Source organism: Ictidomys tridecemlineatus, chromosome 1, assembly GCF_052094955.1.
Source record: "Ictidomys tridecemlineatus isolate mIctTri1 chromosome 1, mIctTri1.hap1, whole genome shotgun sequence".
In the NCBI taxonomy this organism is placed as follows: Eukaryota; Metazoa; Chordata; class Mammalia; order Rodentia; family Sciuridae; genus Ictidomys; species Ictidomys tridecemlineatus.
The window spans coordinates 107,646,070-107,668,258 of NC_135477.1; the positions used below are offsets into that span (position 1 = coordinate 107,646,070).

The following is a 22,189-nucleotide window of genomic DNA, read 5'->3' on the forward strand; positions in this document are numbered from 1 at the left end:
ATTCATTTTATTTTCCAATTACATCTTCCTGTTTGATTTTTCTTCTTCAAAGAACATATATTCATGCATTACTTTTTAAAAAATATTTTTTGTATAGAAATAAATTCAAACTTATAGTAAAAACATTACAAAGAAAGTCCTAGATGCTTTTTACCCAAATTCAACCATTCTTAACATTTTATTTTGTTCTCTTTTTCTTTCATACTATGGATATAGAAGAGCTCATACCACTCATTTGTATTTACCTGATGTTATGTTTCCTCATAATTAGATTCAGGTTATGCATTTTTGATTGAACTGCTAAAGAGAACATGCATGATAACTGAAGACCACAGGGTGTTCACTTGTCCTTCATTGCAGTGTTAATTGTTATGCACCTTTTGAAGGTTTTATCCAACTTCTTCACTATGTTACTCTTTTTCCTCCTTCAAAATTAATCGGGATATATTTTAAAATCATGAAAAATTTCCATTTTCATAAAAAATTTTTTCTGTGTGCACTATTTATCATGATTTTGCACAATCTAACCTTTGACTGACTAGATAGTGGCAAAATGATGATTTTCTAACTTCAGTATTTTCTCCATGATAACTAGTCAGCATTAATTTTCTACCATAAGCAAATGTTGTTTATTTTTTTAATCTATCTACATATCTATCTATCTATCATGGACTAATGAATGACATGCTTGTTTTCAGAGGTTTGTAATTCATTTATGTACTTGTTTATTTGGATTCCAAGTGATCCCAAAAGTCACCAGTAGTAGCATTACCAAATGATTTCTGTTCCCTTGTGACTTCATCCTTTATTTATTTATTTTTAACCTCCTTACTGTCCCAGGATCATTTTGTACCCCCACCCATGAAATCAACTATTTCTCCAAGGAATTCTCATTCCTTTGAGTGGACCTAGTAAGCTCTTTGAGACTAGGGTATCTTGGTTTCTATAGACCTTTTCACCAGAGACCAGTCTGTGAATGTATATATACACATGCGTCCTGTGTGTGTGTGTGTGTGTGTGTGTGTGTGTGTGTATATGTATGTATGTGTATATATATATATATATATATGTATGTGTGTGTGTGTGTGTGTGTGTGTGTGTGTGTATATATATATACACATAATTTAGATAGTATTCCTTCAGACCTCCCTTTTCAGTCTATACTTATTGGTTTGGTTTGGTTTTGAATTATCTTTCCATAATTGTATTCTTCTTCCATCATGAGATCCCTGACTTCCAACATCAATACTTTTACTGACTTGTTCAATCCTATAATAAAACTACAGTAATTTCTGAACTTTTTTGCCTATTAATTACATTGCTTAATAAATAAACCTTCTGAGAAGAGTTTATGATGTTCTCCAGTTTTTTTTCCACAACCCCATCGTGTCCAAGACTGAAAGTATTTATTCAGATATGGCCTTCATAATGTAATTTGTCTTAGCAGTCATTTGAAATATAATAATGCCTTTCAGTTTACTTTGTTTCTGGTTTCCCTTCTTCTAGTATAAAAAAAAATGAACATGCTTCCAACAGTTAATATTCTCAATAAAATTTAATCACACGTATGCATACTTGTCTTATGTCCTTATCACTTCATTCTTCCCATGATACCCTTTGTACATGATCAATTTATTATCTGGCTTATCCTCCCTATAGTCTTTTGATAATGGTTGACAGAAATACTTATTTCTTATGTATAACTTATTTCTTACACAATAGGCAGTATAATTCTTATGCTCTATATGCTTTTTTGTTGTGCTTAATATCTCTTGCAAGTCATGGCATATAATTTCACAGTTATATTTTTATTTCTATAATTGTATAAGTACTATATAGTAGGTATATTTCATAGCTTATGTATAACTTATTTCTTACACAATAGGCAGTATAATTCTTATGCTCTATATGTTTTTTTGTTGTGCTTAATATCTCTTGAAAGTCATGGCATATAATTTCACAGTTATATTTTTATTTCTATAATTGTATAAGTACTATATAGTAGGTATATTTCATAGCTTATTCATTCATCTATGATTTGACATAATAATTAATAATAAATAATTTTTAATTATTTTACAATTATAAACAATATTACGATTAATAACCTTGTGCATATATGTTTTTGTATTGCTGAGCTTTCTAGGAGTGATATTAGATTAGTCCATTTTATGTTATTATAATAAAATACCTGCAGCTAGGTAACTTTATAAAGAAAAGAGGTTCAATGGCCTGCATCTTGTGATGGTCTTTTTTTAGTAGAGTACTTAGACTGTGAGAGCATCACATAGCAAGAGACAGGGAGTATGCATGTTGTCTCTTTTTTTTCTGTAAAATTAACAACATGGGTTGTCCACTCTAATGACCTTATTTAATTCTAATTACCTCCTAAAGGCCCCACAATTAAATATCAAAGTCAGACTAAGTTTTCGCCATCTTAATACCTCACAGTTGGGATTAAATTTTAACACAGAAACCCTTGGGGGATACACTCAAATCATGTTCAGATCATACCAGATATTATGGGTCAAAAAGTGTGAAGTCAGTTTTAACCGTGAGGAATTTGAGGCAATATTTCAATGGATAGAGCAAATTGCATGGATTCATTCTTTATGAAAATCAGTGATTATATCTGTCATGTGCCCCAGGCCCTGTATGAAGCTGTGGGGTTATACTGGTGAACAAAAGGTGCACAATATGGCCAATTGTGTAGTTAACAATCTAGTATATATACTAGGCTAGCGATATAGAACAACAGCATCTTTGAGATAATAGATATCAGCTTTTTTCTTCTTGTTCTCCTCCTCCTCCTCCTTCATCCTTCTTCCTTCTTCCTTTCTTCCTTCCTTCCTTCCTTCCCTCCTCCTCCTCTTCCTGCTCCTCTTCCTCCTCCTCCTCTTCCTCCTCCTCCTCTTCCTCCTCCTCCTCTTCCTCCTCCTCCTCTTCCTCCTCCTCCTCCTCTTCCTCCTCCTCCTCCTCCTCCTCCTCCTCCTCCTCTTCCTCCTCCTCCTCTTCCTCCTCCTCCTCTTCCTCCTCCTCCTCTTCCTCCTCCTCCTCTTCCTCCTCCTCCTCTTCCTCCTCCTCCTCCTCCTCCTCCTCCTTCTTCTTTTGGTACTGGGGATTGAAACCAGAAAATCATAGATGCTTTAACACTGAGCCACATCCTCAGCCTTTTATTTATTTATTTATTTTAGGCAGATTCTTGCTAAGTTGATTAGGGCCTCATTGAGTTGCTGAGGCTGACTCAAACTTGTGATCCTCCTACCTCAGTCTCCTGAGTTACTGGGATTATAGGCATGTGACACCATGCCTGGCTAACATTTTCATTTTTCAGTCTTGCTCAAATCAGTAAGCATGTACTTTCTAAGCCAGGCTCACATTTCTTTTTAAAAATGGAAAACAATTATGGATATTTCAGGATGCAAAAAAGCAAAGACAAGAATTATAGTTTTTGTATTTTCTTTTTATTCTCTTCCCTTTGTTGTTTGCTTTTTCATTTTGTTTTGTTTTGTTTTCAGGTGTTAGTGATCAAACCTAAAGCCTTGCACATTCCGGGCAAGGCTCTATCACTGAGCTACATACCCAGCCTATTCTCTGCTTCAAACAATTATACATATTATTTAAGTAAACACACTGATACTAGAATTCTTCTGTAACTTACTTCAAAATCCGAGCCAATATGAAACCTTTTTGTTTTCTTTCTTTATTTCACTTTATAAAATGTGGCTACATTTCTTCCTACTGGGCAGTATTTTCATAGTGGTGTAGGTGGAGGTATGTTTATTCCTGTGACTTTCTTGGTCTTAGAAATTACTTCCTAGAGTGAGATCTATACAGTCTTGACCCATTATTTAATTGAAGCTGATATGATGGGCAAGACGTCTGATTTTTTAAATGTTGATATTAGAAATAAACATGCAAATCTGACAGTGGATTCAATATTCTGAATGTCTCTTGGGAAAGTTGAACATAGATCTTAATGTGATTAATGAAAAATGATAAGCTTGGCTAATGACATTCCCTTTTCCCAAATAAATGATGAAAAATATTATACTTGTATTAAGATAGTACTATCACATATTTGTAGGATCTGAAAAAGAAATTTGACCAAGGGGTTGCCAGAATAGCATTGTGAATGTCTACATCCTAATGTCTAGAACCTGTAAGTACCTTAAATTACATGACTAAGGGGATTTAAGATTGCCAATCAGCTCATTTTAAAATAGGAGAATGTCTTGGATTATGTTCATATTATGAATCAAGTTATTCTGATTGTTGTTGCTTTATAGTAAGCTGTAATATTAGGTACAACTACCTCCTGTGTTAAGTATAACATTAGTATAACATCAATTTTATAGATACTCTCTGTTAACATAAGTTCCCAACTATTTTTAGATTAAGAGGTTTGACATTGATTAGTTTTAAATTTTTTCAATGCTTTTTTAGCATATATATGTTAAAATTATGTTTTACCCTTTAATCAGTAAATATGGTGAATTTCATGGATTGATAATTGAAGGTCAAAACAATGTAACATTCCTGAGATAAATCCTATTTTATCATGATATCCTCCTTATACATTGTTGCTAATGTTTTCTTAATGGTTTTTGCCTCCTATAATTATATATGTAATAGATGTATACATCTATTTACCTACCTGTATATGTGTAGATGGAAAACATCTATATTTTTATAGTGTTTGACTTGTTTTGATGTTAAAATGTTGCACTTCTCATAAAAAGTCAAATTATATAAATATGCTTATATATATATGAATATGCCACAGTGAAATACACCATTCTGTATACTTAATCATACACCAATTAAAAAAAATAAACAATAAAAGTGTGTTAGGAAATCATCGGTGTTCATCTACTTTAAAAAAATATTGGTTTAACATTGGTATTATTTCTTCCTTGAATGTTTGATAGAACTCATGAGTGAAATAAATCATCAAGGAATGGAATTTTTTAGAGTACTTTGGTAATAAATTCAGTTTCTTTAGTGGATATTGGACTACTTTGTTTCTTCTTGTGTTATTGGAAAATTTTATTTTTTAAGACAATTTACCATAATTTTACAAACATGATTGTGCAACTGATTGAAAAATAGCTGCTTTCCTTATACTTATTTAAATACTTAAATATATATGTCTACATATAGAAAGAGAAAGATACATACAGAAAGGGTCACTATACAACAAGTATCAGAAATGCTATTTTTTAATAAAACCTGTATCTTCAGTTGTATTTGACATATTAAAAGTATTCATAAACAGTATTTCCTTTTACCATTTATTCTATTGCCTTCTTTTTTCTTTAACTTTTCTCACTTTAGTCTTTCTCCTTCTTCTGCTGACCTTTAATATAGAGCTGTCTAGTAGCCACATTCATCTTTTTAAAGATACAAAGTGAAATAGTAGAAAAGTTGAGAAATGTGGCATCCTCTTTGCTGTTGTTGTTACTGTTATAAATAACACTGCCTTCAGATTACTACAAATATCTTGTGATGGATGAAGTAGGTTTTACAGTCATTTTTATAGCAAATCCTTGGGTGCCTATGGTTTCTTGCTGCTATACTGATTATATTAGTTACCTATCTTGTCAACCAGAGCAAATGAGAATAAGCCATTAAAGAATATCAGGAAACAAAACCATTGCTGTTTGAAATTTATCCTTGTACTGAAAGGATCTCTTTGCTGACTCTGATATTCCTGATGAATTTTTTAAAGTATTGAATATATTATAAAAATAATTTAAAATATTCTCTAGGACTTGGGATGTAGCTCAAATATTTCACTTTTGCCTAGCATGCATGAGGCCCTTAGTTAAAGCCTCAGTCTACTAAATAAACAGTCAATCCACCCAAACCCACAAATTATTAAATAAATGCACTGTTGAGAACTTTAACTCTTAGTGAAAGTCTGTTAACCTATCTAATTAGAAGTTTATTTAAGATACATTTTTTCTTAAGTGCCTTTTCTTAATAAAACAACATTTGAGCCATTTCAAAATTCTAGGAAAACAGATTAGATACATGGTTATGACATTAATCCACAAACCAATTAATAGAGCCATATCCCCTGCCCTATTTTGTATTTTATTTAGAGACGGGGTCTCACTGATTTGTAGTATGTTAAGCAAAATAAGTCAGATTGAGAAAGTCAACGGTTATTTGTTTTCTCTCTTGTGTGGAAGCTAGGGGAAAAAAAGCAGGAGGTCAGGGCTCACATGAAAATAGGAAGGAGTCCAGTAGAGTAGAGGAAGGTGACTCGGGAGGAAAGGAGAGGAGAAAAATGAGGAAAGGGGAGCCAGCAGGTAATGAAATTGACAAAGTTGTGTTATGTGCATGTATAAATATATGACAAGGAAGCCCACTATTAAGTAAAATTATAACACATCAATTATAAAAAAGAATTACTATATATATATATATATATATATATATATATATAGAGAGAGAGAGAGAGAGAGAGAGAGAGAGAGAGAAGGGGATATTGTTGACTAGAATTCTAAGGGGTAAATAAACATGCTGTTCTGCAAATGTTCATTATTGGGTGAGTCTAGATGTTGCTCTTCAAGTAAATATTTTGTTTAAAACTATTTAAGCCACATTCCAACTGTCTTATCTTTTAGATTAAAAAGTATTTGACTTCACTGTTTAGCTCTCTTTATCTCTTAAAACTCTTTATCCAATTTTTTGGGGGGAGGGGTACTGGGAATTGAACTTAGGGGCATTTGACCACTGAGCCATACTCCTCACCCTATTTGCATTTTATTTAGAGACAGGTTCTCACTGAGTTGCTTAGCACCTCAACTTTGCAAACACAGGCTTTGAGCTTGAGATTCTCCTGTTTTAGCCTCCCAAGCTGCTGGAATTATAGGTGTGCACCACCACACTCAGCTCTTTACCCAAATTTGACTCATTTAAAAATTAAAAAAATGGGCAGGGGATGTGGCTCAAGTGGTAGCTCATTCACCTGGCATGCGTGCAGCCTGGGTTCGATCCTCAGCACCACATACAAATAAAAAGATGTTGTGTCCGCCGAAAAATAAATATTAAAAAATTCTCTCTATTTTCTCTCTCTCTCTCTCTTTCAAAAAAAAATTAACAAAGAATTTATATTTGAATGGAAATAACATTTAAATAACTGAAAGGGCAGAAAAGAATATTTAAGTAAATGTTACAGGTTTTCATACAAGGGGATAATTATATCTGGTCAGGGCAGAATGGGGTATCAGAACTCCAATAAGAATGATTAGAATAGCTTTTAGAGAGTAATACCTACATTCATTCAGACACTGTGATAGATTCTTTATATGTACTAACAGAATCATCAAAACAATCTTGCCAAGTAGTTTCTATGACTTTCATTTTGAAAATAGGAAATCTGAAGCTGAAAGAATCTAAGTAACTAGGCTTTTTCTTTCTACTTCATTCTCATTCCATTCATTGAATATCAATTTGATTTTTTTTTTATTTTTTAAATATATGACAGTGAAATGCATTACGGTTCTTATTATACTTACAGATCACAATTTTCATATCTCTGTTTGTATATAAAATATGTTCACACCAAGTCATGTACCTTGGATAATGATGTCCATCCCATTCCACCATCATTACTAACTCCCTGCCCTCTCCCTTCCCCTCCAACCCTTCTGCCCTATCTAGAGTCCTCTGTTCCTCCCATGTTCCCACTCCCTACCCCACTATGAGTCAGACTCCTTATATCAGAGAAAACATTCGGCATTTGGTTTTTTGGGATTGGCTAACTTTACTTAGCATTATCTTCTCTAACTCCATCCATTTATCTGCAAATGCCGTGATTTTATTCTCTTCTATTGCTGAGTAATATTCCATTATGTCTATATGCCACATTTTTAATACATTCACCTATTGAAGGGATCTAGAATGGTTCCAGTTTAGCTATTGTGAATTGTTCTGCTATAAACATTGATGTGGCTGTGTCCTTGTAGTATGCTGTTTTTAAGTCCTGTGGGTATAGACATAGGAGAGGAAGAGCTGAGTCAAATGATGTTTCCATTCTCAGTTTTCCAAGGAATCCCCATACTGCTTTCCGTATGGGCTGCACCAATTTGCAGTCCCACCAGCAATGTATGAGTGTGCCTTTTTCCCCACATCCTTGCCAACACTTATTGTTGTTTGTGTTCATGATAGCTGCCATTCTGACTGGAGTGCAATGATATCTTAGAGTAGTTTTATTTGCATTTCTCTAATTACTAGAGATGATGAACATTTTTTCATATATTTGTTGGTTGATTATATATCCTTGTCTGAGAAGTGTCTTTTCATGTCTTGGCCTATTTATTGATCGTGTTATTTGGGTTTTTTTGATGCTTAGCTTTTGAGTTCTTTATATACTTTAGAGATTAGTGCTCTGTCTGATGTGTGAGGGATAAAAATTTGCTCCTAAGATGTAGGCTCTCTATTCACCTCACAGTTGTTTTTTTGGTGTTGTTGAGAAGAAACTTTTTCATTTGAATCCATCCCACTTATTAATTCTTGTTTTTTTTTTTACTGTGACTCTATATCTGTCAGTCTACTTTATTTATTTTATTTTATTTTTTAAATTTTATTTATTTAGTTATTTATTTTTTAGATTTTTTTTATTGGTTGTTCACAACATTACAAAGCTCTTGACATATCATAATTCATACATTAGATCGAAGTGGGTTATGAACTCCCAATTTTTTCCCCAAATGCAGATTGTAGAATCATGTTGGTTACACATCCACAATTTTATATAATGCCCTATTAGTAACTGTTGTATTCTGCTACCTTTCCTATCCCCTACTATCCCCCCTCCCCTTCCCTCACATCTTCTCTCTCTACCCCATCTACTGTAATTCATTTCTCTCCTTGTTTATTTTCCCATTCCTCTCACAACCTCTTATATGTAATTTTGTATGACAATGAAGGTCTCCCTTCATTTCCATGCAATTTCCCTTTTCTCTCCCTTTCCCTCCCATCTCATGTCTCTGTTTAATGTTAATCTTTTCTTCCTGCTCTTCCTCCCTGCTCTGTTCATAGTTGCTCTCATTATATCAAAGAAGACATTTGGTATTTGTTTTTTAGGGATTGACTAGCTTCAATAAGCATAATCTGCTCTCGTACCATCCATTTCCCTGCAAATTCTATGATTTTGTCATTTTCTATTGCTGTGTAGTACCCCATTGTGTATAGATGCCACATTTTTTTTTTATCCATTCATCCATTGAAGGGCATCTGGGTTGGTTCCACAGTCTAGCTATTGTGAATTGTGCTGCTATGAACATCAATGTGGCAGTATCCCTGTAGTATGCTCTTTTAAGGTCTTCAGGGAATAGTCCGAGAAGGGCAATACCTGGGTCAAATGGTGGTTCCATTCCCAGCTTTCCCAGGAATCTCCATACTGCTTTCCAAATTGACTGCACCAATTTGCAGTCCCACCAGCAATGTACAAGTGTACCCTTTTCTCCACATCCTCAACAGCACTTGTTGTTGTTTGACTTCATAGTGGCTGCCAATCTTACTGGAGTGAGATGGTATCTTAGGGTGGTTTTGATTTGCATTTCTCTGACTGCTAGCGATGGTGAGCATTTTTTCATGTACTTGTTGATTGATTGTATGTCCTCCTCTGAGAAGTGTCTGTTCAGGTCCTTGGCCCATTTGTTGATTGGATTATTTGTTATCTTATTGTCTAATTTTTTGAGTTCTTTGTATACTCTGGATATTAGGGCTCTATCTGAGTGTGAGGAGTAAAAATTTGTTCCCATGATGTAGGCTCCCTATTTACCTCTCTTATTGTTTCTCTTGCTGAGAAAAAAACTTTTCAGTTTAAGAAAGTCCCATTTGTTGATTCTTGTTATTAACTCTTGTGCTATGGGTGTCCTATTAATGAATTTGGAGCCCGACCCCACAATATGTAGATTGGAGCCAACTTTTTCTTCTATCAGACGCATAGTCTCTGATTTGATATCAAGGTCCTTGATCCATTTTGAGTTAACTTTTGTGCATGGCGAGAGGAGGGGATTCAGTTTCATTTTGTTGCATATGGATTTCTAGTTTTCCCAACACCATTTGTTGAAGATGCTATCCTTCCTCCATTGCATGCTTTTAGCCCCTTTATCAAATAATTCTTGTGGTATAGGTGTCTTATTAAGAAAGTTGGGGCCTAATCCCACATGATGAAGATTAGGGCCTACTTTTTCTTTTAATAGATGCAAAGTCTCTGATTTAATTCCTAGATTAACCTATCTAATTAGAAGTTAATTTTAGAAATATTACAAAATATTTCTTGTCCTTGATCCACTTTGATTTGAGTTTTATGCATGGTGAGAGATAGGGGTTTAATCTCATTTTGTTGCTAATGGATTTCCAGTTTTCTCACCACTATTTGTTGAAGAGGCTATCTTTTCTCCAATGCATGTTTTTGGTGCCTTTGTCTAATATGAGATAATTGTAATTTTGTGGGTTAGTCTCTGTGTCCTCTATTCTGTACAATTGGTCTGCCAGTCTGTTTGGATTCCAGTACCATGCTGTTTTTGTTACTATTACTCTGTAGTATATTTAAGGTCTGGTGTAGTGATACAACCTGTTTCACTCTTCTTGTAAAGGATTGCTTTAGCTATTTTGGGTCTCTTATTTTTGCGGATAAATTTCATGACTGTCTTTTCTATTTGTATGAGGAATGCCATTGGGATTTTGATTGGAATTGCAATCTGTTTAGTGCTTTTGGTAGTATGGTCATTTTGATAATATTAATTCTGTCTATCCAAGAGCAAGGTAGATCTTTCTGTCTTCTAAGGTCTTCTTTGATTTCTTTCTTTAGGTTTCTATACTTTTCATTGTGCAGATCTTCCACCTCTTTTGTTAAGTTGATTTCTAAGTTGTTTTTTTTTTTTTTTTTTTTTTGTTTTTTTTGTTTGTTTGTTTTGAGGCTATTGAGAAAAGGGGGTAGTTTTCCTAATTTCCCTCTCAGAGGATTTGTCACTGCTATACAGAAATGCCTTTGATTTATGGGTGTTGATTTTATATCCTGCTACTTTGCTGAATTCATTTACTAGTTGTAGTCTGGTGGAACTTTCTGGGTCTTCTAGGTATAGAATCATCAGAAGCCTACCAACCAAGAAAAGACCAGGACCAGATGGATATGGAGTCGAATTCTATGAGACCTTTAAAGAAGAACTAATACCAATACTCTTCAGTTTATTTCAGGAAACAGAAAAAGAGGCAGCACTTCCAAACTCATTTTATGAGGCCAATATCACCCTGATCCCCAAACCAGGCAAAGACACATCAAAGAAAGAAAACTTTAGACCAATATCTCTAATGAACATAGATGCAAAAATTCTCAATATAATTCTGTCAAATTGAATATAAAAACATAACAAAAAGTTCGTGCACCATGATCAAGTAGAATTCATCCCAGGGATGCAAGGTTGGTTCAACATATGGGAATCAATAAATGTAATTCATCACATCAATAGACTCAAAGATAAGAATCATATGATCATCTCAATAGATGCAGAAAAAGCATTTGACAAAATATAGCACCTCTTCATGTTCAAAACACTAGAAAAACTAGGGATAACAGGAACATACCACAACATCATAAAGGCTATCTACGCTAAGCCCCAGGCCAACATCATTCTAAATTGAGAAAAACTGAAGGTATTCCTTCCAAAAACTGAAACAAGACAGGGATGCCCTCTTTTACCACTTGTTTTTGAAATACTGGCCAGAGCAACTAGATGAGAGAAATTAAAGGGATATGTATAGGAAAAGAAGAATTCAATTTGATTTATATTTATAAAGAGAATTATTCCAATTCTATTCATTCTGTCTTTTGTATTATGATTTTCTTTTTCTACTAGATTTTCAAATATGAACTTATAAAATAAGGAATAAAAGTAGTATTCTTTGTCTTGCTTCTCATCTGCATAAAATCAAAGAACTCTATAACTTAAAGTAATTATTTTTGGATCATCGCTTACTAACAGTTAATCTTTTTAATTGTTTAAGGATTTCTAAAATTAGTACCTCTTTGTTTTCCAAAGTGTATCTCCCAAAAATGACAGGAAGCAAGTTGTTTCCAGAAAGGAAAATGAATTTTCTTGCTTTTTGTTTGATTGTTTTTTTACAATTTCACAAAACTGTACTTTGTAATATTTCTGAAAGAAACATTTCTAATTTGTCCTTAAATCCACCAAAATATTAATAGTGAATATCATTGGTCATTAGAATGTGGGATAATTATTTCCACTCCTTGTATCAGATTGAACTAAAAGAAACTGCCAATATATCACTTAATCTAAATTTCCTCAAAGAATGCTTTTCCATATAGGAGTAATAAGTAGTACGGCACCAACTGATTGGGCTAACTCCAAACACAGAACCTTGGGGCTTAGGTTCCTCTCCTCAGGCTTCCTTGAGTTCTGCCTTGTCTCATGTTTGCTTCAGCTTAGGCAGACAATAGGATAGTGCCATTTCTTCCCGTCTTTATAGCCAGGTGGTAATATTCCATCGAAGTTTTGGACTTAGTGTTCTTTCTTTCTTCCTTTTTTAAACCTCACTGACCAGGATTTGGTGATGTATTCATTCCTAACACTAAAACCTAAGGAAGAAAATGAAGTATGATAAGCTCAGAGTAGAATGGATATTTAACTTACCCGCCATTACCACTGTACTAGTGCTTTTAGCATTGAAGTAGATACAGTCAAATCTGGAAAATTTGTAGGTGTATGAATAACAACAACAAAAAAATAGCTTCAACTTCTTGATTAATGTAACTTGTCTTGATAGTATGCTTTGGTATACTAATTTTAATTTGGTTTAGTTGTTGAAACATTTTGCATAAAGGAAGTATAAAACTAAAAAATAGGGGATTTGCCTATATTTTTCTGCATCATAATTATACATAGTAGTGGAATTTATTATGCCATATTTGTACCTACACAGACCATAATTTGATCATTCTCATTCCCCAGCACCTTCTCTTTTCCTCTTCCAGATCAATTCCTCTACTTTATGGATGTTCCTTCTATTACTATCATTATTATTTTAATGATTTTATTATGATTGTATGTATAAGCAGGTTCCTTGTGATATATTTGTACATGACAGCAAATTTTAGTAGATTTCTTCCCACAGAATTTCCCATGCTTGCCCTTCCTCTTTCCCTATCCCCTTTACTTTTTTACCCCTTTTTTTAGCATTATTCTCTCTCTCTCTCTCTCTCTCTCTCTCTCTCTCTCTCTCTCTCTCTTTCTTTCTCTCCCTCCCTCTCACTCTCCCTTCTCCTCCTTCTACTTCTCCTCTCCCTCTTTCTCTGTCTCCTCTCACTTCTGCCTGAAACAGGAAACACTCAACCCTTGACTTTCTGAGTCGGGCTTATTTCAATTAGCATTATGTTCTCTAGTTCCACCCATTTACTAGCAAATGCTGTAATTTTCTTTTTTATAGCTGAGTAAAACTCCATTGAGTATAGTATATATACCATATTTTCTTCATTCATTCATCTGTTATAGGATCACTTAGGTTGATTCTATAATTTGGCTGTAAACATTGATGTACCTGTATTGTATCTCCTTTGGCCTTCCAAAGTGGTTTATTAATCTGTAGTCTTACCAATAGTGCTTGAGTTTACTTTTGTTTCCACATCCTCATTAGCAATTATTATTTGCATTCTTTTTTTAAAAAAAATATTTATTTGTTAGGTGTAGATGGACACAACACAAGGCCTTTATTTTTATGTGGTGCTGAGGATCGAACCGGGTCCTGCCTGTGCTAGGCGAGTGCTCTACAGCTGAGCCAGGATCCCAGCCCCTATTATTTGCATTCTTGATGGCTGCCATTCTAACTGGAATAAGATGAAATTCCAGAGTAGTTTTGATTTCATTTCCCTGATTGCTGATGACATTGCACATTTTTCATATATTTTTGGCCATTTCTATTTCTTCTTTTGAGAAATGTCTGTTAGATCATTTGTACATTTATTCAGTTATATTTTTTAGTGCTTTTTGAGTTCTTTATATATTCTTGATATTAAACCCTTGTGGGAAGAGTTGCTGGTCAAGATATTCTCTCATTTTGTGAGCTCTTCTTAATGCTTTTGTTTCTTTTGCTGTGCAGAAGCTTTTTAGTTTGATGCTGTCAAATTTATTGGTTCCTAGTTTTATTTCTTGAGCTTTAAAATCTTATTAAAGGAAGGCAGTACTTTCTCCAATATGTTGGGATGTTGATCCTATTTTTTTCTTCTAGTAGTTTTAGTGTTTCTGATTTAATTGCTAGGTCTTTGATGATTTTTGTGTAAAGTAAGAGACAGGGATCTAGTTTCATTCTTCCACACTTGAAATTCCAAATCTCAGTTTTTAAATTGTTGTGTAGAGTTCTCAGCTCCTTCAGACAGAAAATCTGATAAGGAGTAAGACAGCATATGCTTTGTAAATATTATCTTTATTTTTCCAAAAGAAAAATGTTGATGAAAAATATCCATAACCAGGCTCTGATAAAAAGATGCAAAGCATGGCTTTATAGCACAAAACAACAAATGGAAACAAATATATTAATGCTATTATGTTTGATTTCTACTAAATGATAAAATTGTTATTTATAATGATGTATATTCGAAGACAGTTTTAAAAATTATGGTAACTGCTTCCAAAAGCTAGTTCTTCTGTTATTTCAATGTTACTCTAGTAATTTGTGTCAAATGTGTAATTTAAAAAGCTGTAAATTTGCTTTTTTGGCTATTTCTGTTTTGCTTCATCAAATTTGCTATTGTATATGTTCATTACATGTTGTGCCCAGTCTTACTTGGCCATAAAATACTTTCTGGGTATTTACATAAGCATTTCAGAATCAGAAAACAGTTTTGATACAACTTTTTAATCAAAATCCCTAATTTAAAAGATCATATTCAAACAATTATTAATCTCAAAGTAGTTCTAATCTCTAAAACACTATTTTAATTTTAAGTATAAGACATTGTCAGAATAGCCAGGTGTGGTTGTGCACATCTGTGCTCAGAAGCCTGAGGCAGGAGGATTGCAAATTCAAAGCCAGCCTCAGCATCTTAGTGAGACTCTAACCAACTTAATAAGAACCTGTCTCAAAATAATAGAAAGCTCTGGGGATATAGTGACTCAGTGGTTAAACGCCCCTGGCTTAAATCCCTGGTACAAAAAAAAAAAAATAATCTAAATAAACACAAAAGTTATCTTATTCAAAGTAAATAGACTATAGGAATATATTAAAGTGCCAGTATTTGCTTTAAAAAGAAATTTCTTGCCCACCATGTCCACTGTTACTAGTAGTCTAGCAGATGTTTATCCAAATTAAAAAAAAAAAAACATACCATGTTCATCATTACTTAATCCAGTAATAAAAGAATTTTCATGTAGTTTTTGTGTGTATATGTTCCTTTTTACATTTCACTTTTCAGTTGATGTTGAGCCATAGGAGAAAGTTTTACTTGATCCATTAACAATTAGACATCACAGTGTTCAAATTTGTTAGTTGCTAGCCATATGTGATTCTTGAGCATTTTATGTGTGACTAGTGCAACTGAACAACTGACATTTTACTTTATTTAGTTTTTATTAATTGAAATTCTACTTAAATTGCTGTTGTGGCTAGTGGGTATACTGTTACACAGCACAGATCTGGAGCAAAAGTATTTGATTCAATTTAAACTAGTTCTATTTAATGAAAGCTGTTATGTAACAGATGAATCAAAGTTTCTATTTATATAGCATTTGATCCATTTTACAAAATTTACATTTTGCTGCAATTGTTTAGGGTGCAGAATCTTTAAGGTTCATGGAGAACTAGATGAATGAGACAGGTAGAACATAATCAATCATATGATTGCTTTACATAGGTAAGTTGTAAGACAACACTGGAACCAGGACCTCAAGTTTATAATGGCAATACCCTGAAAAAATTTTATGGCATTAGCCTTTCCCAGTGCTCTTAGGGTAGTGTTCATTATCTAAAATCTAAAAACATTGTTCTTATTTAAAAGGAGTTGGAAGAAGGAAAAAAAAAAAGACTCCAAGGGTTTAATATTTGCAATTTTACTTAAGTGAACAAACAATTAAAATTCTTGATGACACTAGAGCAGTTTTTCCGTTCAAACTTGATTTGGATTTATAACCATTTTGATTTATTTTTCTGAATTTTTTAAGCTATTCTTAAAATATTGTGTTAAAAAAGCTGGTATCATTGGATGCTGTGTAAAGACAGATCATTCTTAAAGCTTGGAAAATAATCAAACTGGGATTTATGTAAAATATGTTAATAATACATCCTTGTGTTGCCTCATAGCGAAGCAGATTGACTTGGAATACATAGGGCTGGGGAAATAGTCTTTCTACAAATGATACTAATCCCGGGAGTAGAGATCCTAAAAAGTTTTACTCATGTCACAAGAAGTCTGTAGTGGCTGGCTCCTGGAATCAGTGACCTTTTGATGTTAGGGACTTTATGCAATTTTCCTTTTTTCATGTTTGCCTTATCCTAACAATACAGCTGCTAGGATTTCAGCCATCACAGCTGTGTTTTAGGCAACAAGAGAATGAGAGGCAAGAACCCATTGTAGGCTTCTCTCTTCCTCAGAGAATCAAAGTTTTTCAGAATTGTTTCTTCTCCACAGACTTTTTCTCTCCTTTGCCTAAAAAATAAACAAATGAAAAGAAGTATAATCTGGTAGAAAAGCTATAAAAGTTCATCATTTGACTATTTGAGATACTTTTCTATAGATTCTGGGTTTTTATTAATTGATTTTCACCTATAATTATGTGTATATGCATTTATGAAAAAATACAGATTTTTTAAGGAGCTTTAGTCTTCAACTCTAATATTCTACTCCACTGTTTCTAATTTCTTCCTCTCTCTCTCTCTCTCTCTCTCTCTCTCTCTCTCTCTCTCTTTCTCTCTCGTTAGTGCATATTAATTATACAGAATGTTGGGTTTCACTGTGGCACAATCTATGTATTTTAGAGGTTGAAGGGACTAGTAAGAGAAATATTGGGGATTGGAGATCACTGCATGAAGGCATGAGTCCTGAGGAATTACTTTTCCTGAGTAGCAGTTTTACAGAGAAGCCAGAGGCAACCAAGAAAATAATAGCATAAGACAAAACCTACAATATACCAATAGTATATTTTTTATTTATTCTTAGAAGGAGTAGGAATCCATTGTCATAACCAGAGTACCAGAGTAGGTCTTATCCTTCTCTTTTCTACATTATTATTATTATTATTATTATTATTATTATTATTATTTTTACTACAGCAGGAATTTTGTAAATGGCAGAAAACTGAGCATTGGGTAGCTCATCTAATCATTATATTTCAATGATTAAATCCTCCATGACTGAAAAGTATTGTGGTAAATAAGGGGCAAAGTCAAGTGAATCTTATGCTTCTGTTTTTGAAAAACAGAATGACCTTAGACCAATCTCTTGAGTCTTGATTCCTCTTCTTCTCTTCTGTCTCTATCTAGACACCCATCAAATTATGTAATTGGGGTGCATCTCTAAAGGATCCCAGTTTCTGGGTTCTGTAATCATTGCCAATTTCACCGTGCAGATAACAGTAAAAGGACAACCCTTAATATTCCCTTTGAAACTATTTCTTTTATCCCTTAAAAAAATACTTTAAGACATCCAGGAAATAACTGACCAACATGGTACTAGTATCCAGTCTTTCCACGTAAACCATGGTTTCTTTCTCTTCTGATACAGATTTTTAAGCTATATTTATGGTTTTATAATAAGACAATAAGGAATTTTCATTTTCTTTTGCTTTTATTTAATTGATTGATTGATCACTAACATTTTCTCCAATATGAAGCAATATTCCTAATGGTTAACAAAAACTTAATGTTTTGAGTGATTGAATGAATGAATATATATTTATGTGTATATGTAATATATATAAATGTTTTGACTATTAAACATTTGCACACACAGCTGAATTAATGTGCTCCTGTTTTAAACACAGTGGAAGCCATCGAGGCATTAAATATTATCTGCATTTAGATTTAGATTTTTCTGTACTAGTTGACATGTCATTACTGTAAAGATATTATTTAGCAAGAATGGAACATTCTTAATTTTTCTACATTTTATATACTATTGTTGAAGAAGAACAACTTCTCAATTTCAGCTACTTTTTTCCAGCTTAAACTTTTTATCAATTCAGTATTTAAATATCATTAATGAAAGCGTCTACCTGTCTTTTCTCCTCTCCCTTCCCTCCCAAATGTTCTAATTTTTGTGGGGACTTACATCAGTATTTATATAATCTAAGGCACTATTTGTTTAATTTGACCACTAAAGAAGAAAAGAAATAGCCACCAATTTAATTGTAAAACAATGTAATGATAGTTTCAAATTATGCAAGAATTATGCATTTCAGCCTTCCAAAACTGTTACATTTTTCATCCCTTCTAATGAAATTGGCAACTTCTGCTTACAGTTGCATTTCTTTGTAAATAATGACTTATCAGAACAGAAATTAGATGTCATTTATCTGGAGTATTGCCCCATCTTAAAAATCTTCATTTTGGGGAAGAATATGTAGAATTGACACTAATGTATGGAATTGAAGCAAAGGTTCTGATAAATCTTTGATTTTCTAATATCAAATTATAGCTTATTATTGTCATCATGTTTTTCTTCAGATATAATTACTTGGCTTCATTGATGATTCATGATATTATTTTAAAGGTATTTTAAACATCATTAAACATATCCCTTATTTATATTAACAATGCATATGCTTCAATTGAAGTGACAGCAATACAAAGAGATGTGACCAATCTTATGAACATATACATAATAATGACTACATAAGTAATACCACTTGTCTGATAGCAATTTTAAGATGCCTTCAATTGGAGGATATGTTTCAAGTTCAGTGATGTTGAAATATTAAAAATATTGTGTTTACATATTATGAAATACAGTACTATTCACAGGAGAGTGTACACATAGTCCTCTGTCTTTATTGGCCACAGCTGAGGCATAATTTATCCTGCTTGATTTTAGAGCTTCAATCTCTATCTCTGCCATTTTTGCAAAAAAACAAAAAACAAAAAAACCCTCCTGTTAAAAGCTCCTACAGATTATACTGTTCACTCCTGGTTCTGTCTCTAAAGTTTCTTTGAGTCTACCAGTCCCCTGTTACAGCTTTTACAACTTCTATATCACTTCTCTAAGTAGGAACTCTTGGATATTTTCCTCATGTAAAGCTAATGCTCAGTGTTTTTTTTCAAATTGTTGTTATATTACTGAGAAAGAGCAACTGAGTTAAAGATAGCAACTAGCAACTTAGAAGATCACACTGAAAAAGTTACATTTGTGTTGTGGTTATTTTAACAAATATGAAAGATAACCAAGAAAGAGCTTTTGATGGAGAAGTAAGTTCCATGTCAAGAGGAGTTGAAAGCATGTGCCAAGCTATGGCCCTATATGAGGATGTGTACATGCTGTCAAGCCTCTAGAAATTCAGGATATATACTGGGTCATGGAAAATCATTGAGAAAATCAAATCTGGAAGGTTATGTTAACAAAACAATATACTAAGGATTTATATTTTATCAACCAAGAGGACTTATAGATCATCAAATGCTTTTCAATGCAGGAGCAATTCCAACATATTTATGTTCTAGAAGATGATTCCAGTGAGCTTGTAAGAGATTGAGTTTGAAAACACTAATGTATAATACTTTGAGCCTATTTCAGTTAAGGTGAGGAATTCCAAACACGTGTAGAGGTTAGTGTTTGAAGTACATGGAATAAAAAATATTTACAGTAGTGAGACTCAGGATAATCATTCTCTAGATGAGTACTCTCTCAACATAAGTAATCAACAGTGACCTCCCTGCTCCCACTGGAATGGTGATAAAGTGGACAGTATTGTCACAATTTAAGAGAATATAGAGGAATATCAGATTTAAGGTGGTGAGATGGTAGGTTTGATTAATAATGCATTAAAAATTACCTCAGGGGAGAATCTTCCTCAGGGTGATACAAATACAGAACATCTTTTTAAATATTAACTTCGGTCCTTAATTTAGTCATGCCAGGAAGGGGTTAGGGAATGGCAGTTCCATATAGCATACAATAGGTGCTGGTCATGATGGCAACATCAGGATGGAACTCTAAGGAAATCCCAATACAAGGGATTTCTTGGGAAATTCCAAAGAATGTGTACTCTTTAGGGGGAGAGATGGCCATATTGTAAAATATAAAGTTTCAGTACAATATTGGATATGATGTGATTTGATAGATCTTAATAGTTAAGCTTATCCACATTTGTCTTGAGATAAATTATGGCTGTTGAGATGCATTTCTAAAGTCATACATTAAAACCTTTGTTTGTGTCAGTTACTTCTCTATCAGAAAACTTCCTGTGGTACCACTAGCTTTTTTAACAATCCACAAATTCATTATAAAAATAATCATGTTTCAAGTATTGAACAGATGAGAATTGGAAAAAAATATTGTCTAAGTAGCACATTGTTTTTTCAAAATTATCTTCAATATATTTTTGAAAGGTTTGAATTTATTCTTAAAATATTTCATAAGCTTAGTAGCTTCTAGTCATGTAGAGCTCTGTTATAGATTAATGACTAAGATTTGAGTAAAACAATGTAAAAAAGGACTTTACTTATGCTCAAGCCATATCTCCAATGACGTTCTAAGCATTACTGGTAATTATAAGAAGATTTATAATAATCCTTTGGCTATTCTTTGGTTTGACAAAATGCTTTAAATTGTGATGCATTTAAAGTTAAATAATAGTAAAGGAACTTACATAATTAGAATTAATGTCCATAAAAATGTGTGACAAAAATTTTACTTTATACTACAAACCAGTCATTAAGAGAAAATGGGCAAATTGGCCCCATTATGTTTATTGAAATCCTATCTTCTGTATAGATAGTTTTCATTACATTACTGTAAATACCTAAAGCATTTTTAACATCATATTTCTCAGGCCTGCAGCTTTAATTAATCCTCATTTCTGAAGTTTTAAAAACAAGATTAGTTAAATAATTGTATTTACAGAAACTACATAAACAACTATATTGCATACTGAAGTCAATCAAAGTATTTTATTAATATTACATAAGGACATAACTTCATTGTGTCTGTAACTTTTGTTGTAACTCCTAGCACTTATATATAAAATTCCTTTGAAAATTAGAAATATAATTCAAAAGATAATATTTGAAGTCATAAATACAGACAAATTAATCATTGTTTTATGGTGTCCTTCATTGTGATTCTTGTAGATTAAATACTTTTATTATATTCTTCAATCCCTTGATAATCCTTCTGAATATTTTGAGATGTTTTGAATTTATTACAGAAGGGTCATTTTAATATTTTTTTCTTCCAGATAAGAATGTGCCTTTTGATGAGAAGATTTAATCCTTCTGCACTGAAAAGCGGAGTCTGTTTAAGGAATAAGAAGCCACTATATCAATGGGGTGAGGGGTATTTAAGTTCATACATTATGATAACCTTTATTTCGTTGTTGCTGCAATAAATACTGTATCACTTTGTTATACCATTGTATGTACAGAAGTGCTCTATTAATGGGCTCAGTGTTGTTAGGGATAAACTATATTGTAATAGTTTATCTGTTTGAAAATTACTTTAAAACTCCATGTTTCTGAAGAGTTTTTGTTTATTGCTTACCATATTATTGTAAATTGTTTTTTTTTTTATGTACTAATCAGTTAATGTTAAATTTTTTTTGCGGGTATCATTTTATAGAGCCCTAACCCCCAACAAGCAACTGGTGTGTAAAAATAATTATAATTTTCCTTTACTGAAATATATTTCCCATTTTTGTGGGGAAATGAAGCCAAATTTATTATGTGTTTGGGTTTTTAAAATATTAATAAATGTCTGAGTTATTGTATGCAAAACAATAAATGTGATGTAAAATTCTTTTAATCTGGTACAGGTAATATGTTCACAAAATAAACCTGAAGATCATAGAACTACTTTTAATATATGTATATATGGCTTATGGAAAAAATCTTTTTTAAAAATTTCTTTATATTTTATCAACTCCCATGTAAAAATAAGATACATGGGACAAAGTAAGATTGAAAGTAAGATACAATATCTACTTTGATTATATATTTTAGAAATCTGAAT

General features: G+C 32.8%; 1 protein-coding gene across 1 annotated transcript in view; it reads left to right on the forward strand.

Annotated features, from left to right (window-relative positions):
* Positions 1-21,982, forward strand: part of Fam174a (family with sequence similarity 174 member A) — a 47,767-nt gene extending 25,785 nt beyond the window's left edge. The window contains exon 3 of the mRNA XM_005326134.5: positions 21,420-21,982. Coding sequence (XP_005326191.2) covers positions 21,420-21,423 — 4 coding nt within the window. The 3' untranslated portion in view covers positions 21,424-21,982. The remainder of the gene's footprint in view (positions 1-21,419) is intronic.
* Positions 21,983-22,189: the final 207 nt, after the last annotated feature.